Raw genomic sequence first — 11816 nt, 5'->3', positions numbered from 1 at the left:
CCAAAGACACCTTTTTATTCCTAAAACTTTCTAAACCTGCCTGATTAAACTAGCTAGCTAACCCTTTCAGTATTAGCCAGATAGAGAAAAGTGTTCCAAGCCGAGGTAACAGCCTGTGTTAAGGCCCTGAGGCCGGAACACCAGTTTGGTTTAAGGGTGATTAAAGAGAAGAGAGGCTTCAGGGTGGAGAAGCCTGAAATGGAGCTACAAGGTAGGTAGGGGCAAGATCAGTGTGACTTTATGGATTGTGGACTTTATCTTAAAAGCAATGGTAAACTATTCTGAGGGCTTTGAGCAAAGTTGGCAGCACCAAGGGATGAGAAATCTGACTCCTTAAATTCATCTCCATTTTTAAAAGACTGATATACAAATTGACCTCTGCCTTATGTAAAGTATAACAAGGGCATCCTTAGACAACCCTGTTTTCATTGATCTATGACTTTGGTTTGTATTACACGGGGCTAACTTAGGTCCTATCCCTCTCCCACCTTTTCCCTAATATCTTAGAACCTCCCATATGTAAATTGTTTACAGTGGAGGGGTTTGTGATGCCATTTGTACTTTAGAAATATTCCTGGAACTGCTGAGTGAATAATGGATTGTAGGATGGATGCAAGAGCATATGTGGGAACCCAATAGAACGCTTTTGAAAAACCAACAAGAGAGATGAAAATTCAGACTGGGCAGTGAGAATGGAGATCACAGCTCCAAGAAATATTTAGATAAACTATATAATCTTGGTAATGAATGAATGTGTTTGAGGGGGAGCGGAGGAGTTAAAAACAGTTCCAGGTATTTGTGATTTGTGCTTTTTTTTCTTCTGTGAAGCAAGTCATCACTTAGGGGCAGATCGAGTGGAGAGGGTTGAAAAGAGCAGTGAACAGTAAGATAATGGCAGTGCTGACAGCCCTTGACTGAGTTTCCAGGGATACAAACCTACCGGAAATATGACCTCCAGCTGTCTGCCTGCAGTCACAGTGTAGGGTTCATACAGGTTTGGCGTCTTGCCAGGCTGATGCAAATGGTGGTAGTGTACATGACCTTAAATTATTTACATCTGCTAAAGTCATCAGCCAAAGACCCCTAGGCTCAAGCCTGCAGTTTGACAAAATCGTATTGACTGACTTGCAAGCAAGGCTCACTCTAAAGGAGCCATGACTGATTAGCACTCTACTTTTGGATGAGGTCTGGGTTCCTGCTGAAGAATGCTGAGAAGCTCTGAGGGAGACTGGGCTGGATGCTATTTCTGCAGCAGGACTAAGAGGAGGCTGGGTATTCTCATGAGCGAGGGCAGTTTAGCAACTGCAGTCCTCAGTAATAGGTGGGTGAGGACAGCAAATAAGCCTGGAGGTGTCATTATCAACATAACAGAGGTCACACAAAGAAAGAAGGGGTCATGACATTTCATAGTTGTTGCATGACCTTGGAAGAGACAGCGTTTCTGCCAACTCTGTGTCTGTCCTCCCAGCCTGGTTAACAGCAGGGCTTTTCTTTTATTCTTCAGTTTGAGCCAATTTTCAGTCCTTCAATCCTGGACTTCTTACTTTCATACCAAGCCAAGCATCCTCCTCTCTTGCGAAATGAGACTATTTTAAGGAACACATTACAATTTAACCTATACCTATCTGTCCCCCAATAAGATTTAATAAAATACCCAGTCATAGAATTGTCCTCTCTTTCTGATAACATCTAGAGTAAACCTCATTTCTTAGATCCTCTCCCAAATTATCCAACCAAAGCCCAAATCCTATAATAGGTTATTTCTAACTCCTCTTAGTGACACAACCCACAATTTGCCATGGTATACATTCTGCCTTACTACATGAGCCCAGCATGTGCAGGAACAGCTGTGTTCCTGGTAGTGTTTGGCTGAAGGGCACTGCAAGCAGACAGAGGGTCTAAGTTGTTGACATGACGGCCAAGTTTAGACTAGTATTTGTACTTTATTGCCAGAAGACTGTGGCATCCACTGGAGACTTGCACAGATAATTCTGACTAAAGACTTACCCATATTTCTGTAGATATGGCAGTACTAAAAGCCAACAATTGTAGCACAGGACCAGAGTTTCCTTTATGTACTGTTGCAGTGTTAAAACATGGCCACACCTTCCTTGATGGCCTCCTATTTGCTATGGGCTTAGCAACATCTCCGGTCATCAGCCATGTGAGTGAAGAACACGCCAGGGGATCACAGCCCTGAGTCCTTAGTTTTCCCAGCAGAAGCCTCAAACATTGCAGAATAGAGAAAAGCCATCCCTATTGTGCCCTGTCCAAATTCCTGAGCCACAGGACCCATGAGCGAAATAAAATGCTTACTGTATGAAAACACTAAGTTTGGGTGGTTTTTTAAGCAGCACCAGTAACTGGAACATACTAGTATACTGACCCTGTTGGAGGCTGTTAGTAGAGCAGGGGTAATGACGATGAGCTAGTGGACAAAACTGGATGTTATTCTCAGAGCAAATGCTACAAGTTTAAAGCATTCAGTTAGCATATATTTGGCCCCGTCTAATGTCCTGCCCCTTCCCCACAATGCCTTCCACTGCCCCTGAGCTATACAGTGAGCACCATCTTTAGAGAACTGCAGATTAAGGTAACAGCCACCATGTTACAGGAGCCATTTGGAAAAAAAGAGTCCTATTACAATTTCCAAACCCCCAATTGCATGTACTGGGTGGGGCAAAGATAGGTGCACAGTTGTATGTGAAACAGAGTTCATTCTTGTATTATTGTTGTATTGTTTTCCGTACGAATAACTGACAGCTACATTTGCCCCACCCTGTATATTTCCCTTTTGCAATGAAGAATCTGTAAGTTCCAATGTTTTACATTTGCTAGTTTTTCCAACTAGACTTGTTACTGAACTGAATTCTTATTTAAAAAGGCATTGAATAGAGTATCAGCTATCCTAGTAGTTTCTCTGATTACAAATCATAATTTTATGATAACATATAAAAAAGTTCACAACAGATTCTTTAAAATACCAGGATACCACTCCAAAAACTTAGAGAAAACAAAACTATTTCAATTTTATTTTCAAAGACTAATTTTAATCCAGACTGAACAAACAAGCCGAAAAGTGGGAAAGATAACTGTGGTAGCAGACACAGGTGTACCAAATGTGAGACAGTGGGTTATTAACAGAACTATTTACATGCATATTTACAAGCAATCCTTCTGTACATAAGCTTTACTTGTCGTTAGTTGGAAAAAGATTTTTGACATTAGGTAAAAATAGGACTGAGGTGGTACCACATTATAGTAAAAGTATTAGAAAAGTGATCCTCAAGGTATATCAATTACAAAGCAGATGAAAACTTGAGTGACAAAGATCTAGCAAAATTCTCTAGTAAAAAAGTCAATGCAACTCATGCTAACAAATGAAAATGAGAAAGCCATATAAATAAAGTAGAATAATGTCCTGGGCTTTGGGGTAATGAAATCAGGTGAAAAATTTGAACAATTTAGAATTGCAATGTATCCTCAGTGAAGAATCTTGGTTGTTTAGTTGGAAGTTCTAACTCTATTTTAAAAGCCCTTGGTATCAAGTAACATCTGGATATGTAAATAAATTAATTATATATTCTAAGTCTTTAGTGCCAGAGATTTTTATGATTGTAACTCATACTTGAAACCCAATTCATTGAGACACTCAATGTAAAACTAAGTGAAAGCTATATACTCATATCTTAAAAAAGGATGCTACATTTTTGCAGTAATATGTATTTCCACACTAAGACTTTTTCCTTCAAGAAAAGCTGAATTTAAAGGATAAGGTTCTAATCAGCTAGCAAAACTTACTTTCAACATTTCATTTATTTCAAAATCAATTTTATTGCAGCCAAAACAGTGGAATTAACTGTACATAATAAACTATCTTATATATATACACATTTTAAGTTATAGGGGATAAAGTTTATTTTGGCAGAGTGTTAAAATTAAAGTTGCATACATTAGTAACATAACTCAACATCCTTAATTTGGTATAAGTGTGACACATTTTCCTGCGTTCTGCTAAGTCACCATAACCTAAACTGCTTTATAAAACTGATACGTTGAAATTTAACTTTACTGTTTTTGCTTACGCTCTGATTCCAAACAAAACTTTTCATAAGCTTCTTCTATCTCTGGGTCCATCTCATCATCAATATCATCCAAGTACCTGTGAAAGAAGCAAACATGACTCATAAGCTTAATGTTTTTCCATGCAGAAAATGTGTAAGCCTGGCTGGTATGGCTCAGTGGTTGAGCGCTGACCTACGAACTGGAGGTCATGGTTCGATTCCCTGTCAGAACACATGCCCAGGTTGTGGGCTCAATCCCCAGAGCAGGTGGCATGCAGGAGGCAGCGATCAATAATTCTCTCTTATCATTGATGTTTCTCTCTCTCTGTCCCTCTCCTTTCCTTTCTCTGAAATCAAAAAGGAAATCAGAAAGAAAAAAAAAAAAGGAAATGTCTAAGATGCTAAGTCAAGAGAAAAGGTATCTGGTATAACTTTCTTAGACTGAGTTCTAGAACTCGAGCACTGTTTAGAATTACATTAAATGTCAGTCTTCAGACAACAAAAGCTTAGTATGGTGTGTTAAGTTTTACAGTGGACTCTGAGTCCCTTGTCTTTGAATTTAACATCCTGCTAAAGAGATGTTAAATTCTTTAACCTAATCTAAAAGTTAAATCAAAGGCTTTACTTTTTAGCTTAGCAACAATTATACTATAATTAGAACATAATTTCAATGTACCATCCCCCTCTAATGATGCTTATCAGAAATGATATTCTGACAATATCAACTTAGTCATAATCTACAGTATTTGGAATCACTTTCATAGCAAGAAGCTACTTTAGAGATCATCTGTTTCAGATTTTTTTCTAACTATTTAGTAGTTTAAAAACAATGTTTTCCTATTTAAGTGCCCACGAAGGCCTTAATACACATATCCTTACTGAATTCCCACAGCCATTTTAAAAAGACAGGTACTATCACCTTAATTCCAAGAACAACTTGAACTTCTAGTGGTACACCCAGTAGGGGCGAACTTTCCTAAGTGTGCTTAGGTCCATACAGATTTAATTTACTCTTCCCGCCACTTAGGAAGAAGAGGACCCAAGCAGCTTGTCCAAATTCCTATAAGCTGTTAACAGAGTTGGGACTAATCCTCACAAGTTTTTCATCCTTCTATAACAAAATGTAGTTAAATCTGATGAAAAGTGATAAAAAATTTGTATTAAGAATGACAGGTAAATGAAATATGAGAATAAGACCATAACTTACAAATTCCCATCAGTCCCAATATTTTTATATAGTAACTAGAGGCCTGGTGCACAAAAATTCACGCACTGGGGGTGGGGTGGGGGGAGAGATCCCTCAGCCTGGCCTGCCCCTCTCACAGTCTGGGAGCCCTCAGGGGATGTCCTACTGTGGCTTAGCCATAGTCTGGCCTCCCTCTGCGAGAGTAGACCGGGCCGATCAGGGGAAGGTGCCACCCCCATCACCCACAGCTGCTAAGTCATGAGTGGCAGCTGGCCCTCACTTTGTCCAGAAGGACATCCAGAAGAGATCCAATCTATCTGGTCTAATTAGCATATTACCCTTTTATTAGTATAGATTTTCTCTCTTCAATCTTAAGTCATCCTTTGAACAGCTAAGATTTGAGCCATTTGTTCTGTGCCAGAGCATTTAAGTATTCTCATTTACGTCTGAAAAGTCTCAAGGACGGGTACTATTATTCCTAGTTTGTAGATGGAGAAACTGGCATAGAATCTGCTTATTTTAAAGACTTAGTTGTATAAAAATAGAATCTATTTTATAAAAATGAATTATGCTTGTGTATACTACATTTTAATAGTTTTTCCCCTCAACTATAGATACATTTTAAAAATCATAGTTTTGTAATTTTTTAAATCATAGTTTGTGTGTTTTCCAACATGATTATGTGAAAATTTTTGCTAAATAAGTACCAATTACATGCCACTATAATCCATCTAATCAAAATGCACATTCTTTCATTATCTGCTTTTTTCAGTCTAAACTCTATCTATAAGCTGTGGCCACAGAAAGTTCACAAATAAAGTTAGTAGCTAAAGAGAACTTACGGATCACCAGCGCCTGATAAATCTGTTCCATTTTCTTCATAATCTGGAAAAAGGTCTTCTCTTTCAAGTAACTCTTGATATTTCTCTTGGTAATCTAAGAAAAATAAAAATAAAGAAAAAATTTTAATGCTGGAAAAATTCACAGGAAATATGTATTAGCCAGTTTTTCCTAAGAAATTTTAATATTATGACTTTTCATTTAAGTAGATCCAAAATTTATTTTTATTTATTTATTTTTTAAATATATTTTATTGATTTTTTACAGAGAGGAAGGCAGAGGGATAGAGAGTTAGAAACATTGATGGGAGAGAAACATCAATCAGCTGCCTCTTGCACACCTCCTACTGGGGATGTGCCCGCAACCAAGGTACATGCCCTTGACTGGAATCGAACCTGGGACCCTTCATTCTGAAGGCCGATGCTCTATCCACTGAGCCAAACCGGTTAGGGCAGATCCAAAATTTAAACATCAGTAAGCTCTGTTTATTCATCTAGTAAGTCAGCTTAATTACATATTTAATAGCTTTTACAAAATCTATTTTAATTGGCTTGCTTCTGCCCCCTGCATCCTCATGACTCTAAATTATATACATATTCCTCTAAATGTAAGTTGGAAATCAAAGCCACTGTGCGTATACCAGAGGACATTTCACAGGTTATGTGTATGCTGTCTACATTCTCTCCTGCTTCTTTCCATCAGACAAAATACTGGCTATCTATATAGTTTGTGGGGAAGAACACATGTTCTCCATTCTCTCCTATTTTCCTTCCACAAGGAGAGATTTCAATCAAACATCCTGGCTTCTGGGCTTTGTTATCCTCCCCAAGGAGGTAAAGTGATCTATCGATCTGGCTGGCAGGTAATAGCCACTTTTCCATGTTCCTCAGTCAGTGGAGGCCACCCTAACGCGGGCTCTGAGCACAGGGCATTTTCTTTTCTCCCTTGTCCTAGAGACAGCTGGGAGGTAGCTACCTAATAAATGTTTCAGCTCTCCTCCTCCCCCTCAGTGGGCTCTTCCGAGGCAATACAGGTGACAGTATAGCTCTCCATCTGCCAACTGCCTTAAGAACAGTGACTGAGTATCTTGTAGGATTAGCATGTCTGTGTAGTCTTTACCTTGGAATGATAAAATGGATCAGTGTATATTAAAACTAGTTACCTTAAAAGTAGTTTCCTGTGAACAACAGCTACCTCAGATTTCAAGAGGATAATATAATTATACTTGACTGGGTAAAGATGTTTTTTCCAAGATTGTCAGTTTCTAAAAACATGAATTCCAGCTTAAAGGACTGGCAATATTTTAGCATTCCATTTTGGCAATTTGGAGACCATTTTAAATTGTAAAGCCTCCCTGCAACAAATACTTGAGCTAACAGGTAAGAAACATTCTTTTAAATGTACAGATGAGTTCACAAAAAACATCAAGTCACCCGATGACAGAAACGAGAGGGAACTGAAAGCCACACATCCTTATAGCAGCTGGGAGGCTGGTGGACCACATGGTACAAATGGGCTTGGATTTAAAACCCACATGTCAGAAAGAAAGGTCTTGGGCCCACTGAAGCAGGAAGATGGGATTCACGCCCCACACTCATCCACTCTGCACAAACCCAGGTCATTCAAAGGGCTGGTATCCTGCCTGGCCATTATGGCTCAGTGACTGAGCATCGACCTATGAATCAGGAGGTCACGGTTCAATTTCTGTTCAGGGCACATGCCCAGGTTGTGGGCTCAATCCCCAGTGTGGGAATGCAGGAGGCAGCCAATCAATGATTCTCTTTAATCACTGAAAGTTTCTATCTGTCTCTCCCCCCCTCTCTGAAATCAATAAAAACATTTTTTTTTTTTTAAAAAAAGGCTGATATCCCAAGCAAAAGATGGAACAGGAAAAAAGCAAACTGCAAAACATCTTAGTGGCAAAGAAGTTTGGTGTATCTGTCTAGGTTTGGAATGGGAGAGAAGTACTCTGGTTCCTCAGAGAATAACATGGGCCTGCACCTCGAAATTGTTACTACCCACATAAAAACACATAAGACAAGAAAATAAAAACTCATTCCAAGCCACTGCTACCCCTGTGGCTCCCGACAGAAGCAAATACAAAACCCTCTTTGGACAGATGCTCCTACAATCCAAGTCACAAGTTTCATGAAGAAAAAGAAAAGGGCACTTAAACACTGGAGCAGTTGCAAAGGCTACAATACATGTGACTTCTAGTGATTGAGAACAAAGTAAGTAAGTGTGAACAGAACAAAAGATAGGAAAATGGACCAGACAAAGAAGAATAAAAAAACCACAAGGAATCAAAGTACCTTGTTTGAAGAATAAGAGAAAAAGGAAACTGTCTTACCAGACAGCAAAGTCAGACTGATTAAGAATGCCTATTAGTGTTGAGAGAGACAAAGATCCATGTGGAGACAGAGGAATAAGACAAGTTTACAGAGAAGTTACATGGCACACACAGAGGCACAATTGACCTAAGAGAGGAAGGACGACTCAACACCTGCTGGTGACATGAGAGACTATGGAAAAAATATTGAATTCCTGCTATACCCACATATAAAAACTAGCCAGACAGATGAAAGACTTAAATATAAAGCAACAGAAGATACCCAGAAAATGGGATTTGCTAGTAGTGAGGGGACTAAGTCACAGAGAACACAGACATAACTTAGTTTATATTCAACTCAAGGCTTCCATTGCTAAGATAAACAAAAGGGAAGGGCAGCCCATACTGAGAAAAGCTGACTATGGGTCACTTTCTAGGCTATGCAAGTAATTACAAATCAACAAGACAAAGGTTCCAACAGAAATATGGGCAAAACACTCCAACAGGAAATTCTCAAAGGAACAAAAAGTTCAACAGAAACATGAAAAGAAATTAAGTATCAGTGGAAAATAAAAATTCACAATTTCATACAATCTGACTGACAAAAATTAGGTCTGGTAACAGTAAGCGTTGCCAAAGATGAGAACTAGGAACTCTTCATGCTGGAAATACTTAGTACGATCACCCTGGAAAGCAGTATAACAACATTTAGTGACGTTGAAAATGCAAACAGCCTGTAATGTAACAGTTTTGCCTCCTTACTGTAGAGGAACTTCTGCAAGTGCACAAGGACGTAAAGATGTTTGTGCAGCACTGCCTGTGGGAACCAGTGTGGACCACCCGACCACCCACAGCAGGGATCTATGAACTGTGGTTTAGTCTGAGTGGAGTATTATTTGGCATCTATACTAATAAAAGCCTAGGTGGCCCTCACGCGATGCCCTCACATCATCACAAGATGGCCGCCACAAAATGGTTGCCACACGATGGCCGGCAGGGGAGGGCAGTTGTGGGCGATCAGGATGGCAGGGGAGGACAGTTGGGGGCAAACAGGCCAGCAGGAGAGGGCAGTTGGGGGTGATCGAGCTGGCAGGGGAGGGCAGCTGGGAGTGATCGGGCTGGCAGGGGAGCGGTTAGGGGGTGATCAGGCCGGTAGGTAGGCGAGTGGTTAGGAGCCAGCAGTCCCGGATTATGAGAGGAATGTCTGACTGCCAGTTTAGGCCCGATCTCGCAGGGGTCCCAGTTTGGAGAGGGTGCAGGCTGGGCTGAAGGACACCCCCTGAGTGCACGAATTTCATGCACCGGGCCTCTAGTTTAAAATAAGGGAACCAAAGCTATATGTATCAACACATTAAATCCCTAAAATAATACTGAATAAAAATAAGCTGCAAAAAGCAGGGTATAGTAAGATACAATTTGGGGTTAATACTTCTGTGTGAGACAATCCGGTAGTTTATAGACACATGAAGTAAAAATCACAATGACACAAACTTGGCACAGAAGTTACCTCTAAGAAGAGAAGTGACAGAAGGACTGAACTTGGGAGTGAGGGATCAATGACAAGGGAAAATGGTTTAGCAGTTATCTGTAGGGTTTTATTTCTTTAGAAAGGCCCAAAGTATACAGTAATATGGCAACATGACCTTAATCTTTTTTTTTTAAATTTTTTATTGTTTAAAGTATTATATAACTCTCCTTTTCCCCCCACTGACTTCTCCCTGGTCCCAAACTTAGTTTAATCTTGACTGTGAATCAACAAGTCAGTTTTTTGTGGTTTTCATTTTTTTTAATGTTTCCTAATTTAAAGCTGGAAGTTAAGTAGCCAGTCCTCCTTCCTATGTCCCTGAGCTACAGGCAGCGATAATCAGAGCCTGATACCCAGCGGGACAAATGGGGAAATGCTGACCATAAGCTGGTTGTAGTTTGTACCAAATGGGAAATTTCTCTCTTGCTCACACTGCAGTCCCATTTATCACAAGCAATGCTTCCACAATGCCATTTTCTGGAAGGGGAAGTGTGCAGAGGTTTAGATTTTTAATTAACTGTGACCCGCCAAGTATTAATAAAATCCGTAATTCTTAGTATCTGCAAGTATTAACCCGTATTAATAAAAGCTGCTGACTACATAGTGAATTAGAACCATCTTTTCCTTCCATTCTAATCACCTAAAGTTCAGAGTATAAAAATAAAGTATGAGAGGAAATACAAAATAAAAATGGTGGCATTTAATGGAGGGATTCTTCCGACCCTTCCTTGTTAGGGTGATTAGACAGTATATGCTGAGCTGGACGTTGCACTTGAAACGGTCTCTAGTGGTTACCGTAAAGAACACCGCATATGAGACAAGCCTTCACCTTGTATTTCAGAATGATGTGAACTCTCTGAAAAGCTACAGTTCTGTGCTAGTGAAGGGATGATTTTCTGTAATTTCCTAGCTTACCAAAAACCGGGGGGAAAGACCGCAAGACAAGATACCTGGATCAGCTGCAGTAAAAGGAACACCATCAGATGTATAAAACGTTGGTTCATTCTAGGATGAAACAAAGTGACAAAAGCATGTCATCCTCTCACAATCCATTTTTTAGAAGCACATTATCAATGAAGCATGGCTGATGCCACCCAGCTGCACCTGGGAATGCATACAAGAACAAGCAAACACGAGCCTCCCAGCAGCTACTACCATTTCATTGGGGATGTGTCTGCTCTCCAGAGTCATTCTATTATCTCGAGTTCTTGTTCCAACACTGTGTCTATGGTCTGTCACTCACAGTGAACTGTTCTGCTGTGCAGGGTGACTCAGCGTCCACTCAGATTTAGTTTTGGTTCCCCCTTCCCACCGTTTTTCTGAGACGGGGGTTGTAGGAACAATCTATATATCTAAAACCCTAATATGGAAACAGACTGAATGGCAGAACAACCAAACAACTGGTCGCTATGATATGCGCTGACCATCAGGGGGCGTGCGCGGAACATGGTGGGCATTGGCAGCAGGTGGCAGAGCGTAGAACATGGCAGGCGTCGCCCACGGCTGGATGGTGGAGCAGGTGAGTGGGGGTGCCAGACCAAGGAGGGGCGCTGGTTGCTGTCATTGGGGCAAGCCTCTGGTGATGACTGAAAATTCTTTGCTCCCGTGCGCTGTGGTCCCGCCTGGTACTCGTACCTGATGCCGAAGCCGGCCCCGATCGCTCAGCACCATCAGAGGGTGCAAGCAGTGGCTGCCGGCTCCGATCGCCCCTCAGGGCTTCTCTACCTCCCCCTGCTCCTGAGAGGCAATCAAGGCAGCAGCCACTGCTTGCACCCGCTAACAGCGCTGGCCCCAATCCGCTCTCCGTGCCATCAGCAGGTGCGAGTGGGGTTGGTGCCATCAGCACGTGGGAGTGGTGGTGTGAATGGGGCT

The 11816-nt window shown here is 40.9% G+C and overlaps 1 protein-coding gene across 3 annotated transcripts in view; it reads right to left on the bottom strand.

Moving 5' to 3' along the window:
• Nucleotides 1-3028: 3028 nt before the first annotated feature.
• The window catches only part of PAIP1 (poly(A) binding protein interacting protein 1), a 29886-nt gene continuing 21098 nt past the window's right edge, over nt 3029-11816 (bottom strand). For all 3 annotated transcript variants that reach the window (XM_080677895.1, XM_080677894.1, XM_080677893.1), the window contains exons 9-11: nt 10895-10949; nt 6093-6186; nt 3029-4162 (exon numbers count right to left, since the gene is read on the bottom strand). In XM_080677895.1, coding sequence (XP_080534021.1) covers nt 4069-4162; nt 6093-6186; nt 10895-10949 — 243 coding nt within the window. In that variant the 3' untranslated portion in view covers nt 3029-4068. The remainder of the gene's footprint in view (nt 4163-6092; nt 6187-10894; nt 10950-11816) is intronic.

Source organism: Plecotus auritus (assembly GCF_963455305.1).
Source record: "Plecotus auritus genome assembly, chromosome: 7".
NCBI classification, from domain to species: Eukaryota; Metazoa; Chordata; class Mammalia; order Chiroptera; family Vespertilionidae; genus Plecotus; species Plecotus auritus.
This window is presented reverse-complemented; position numbering and strand designations above follow the sequence as displayed.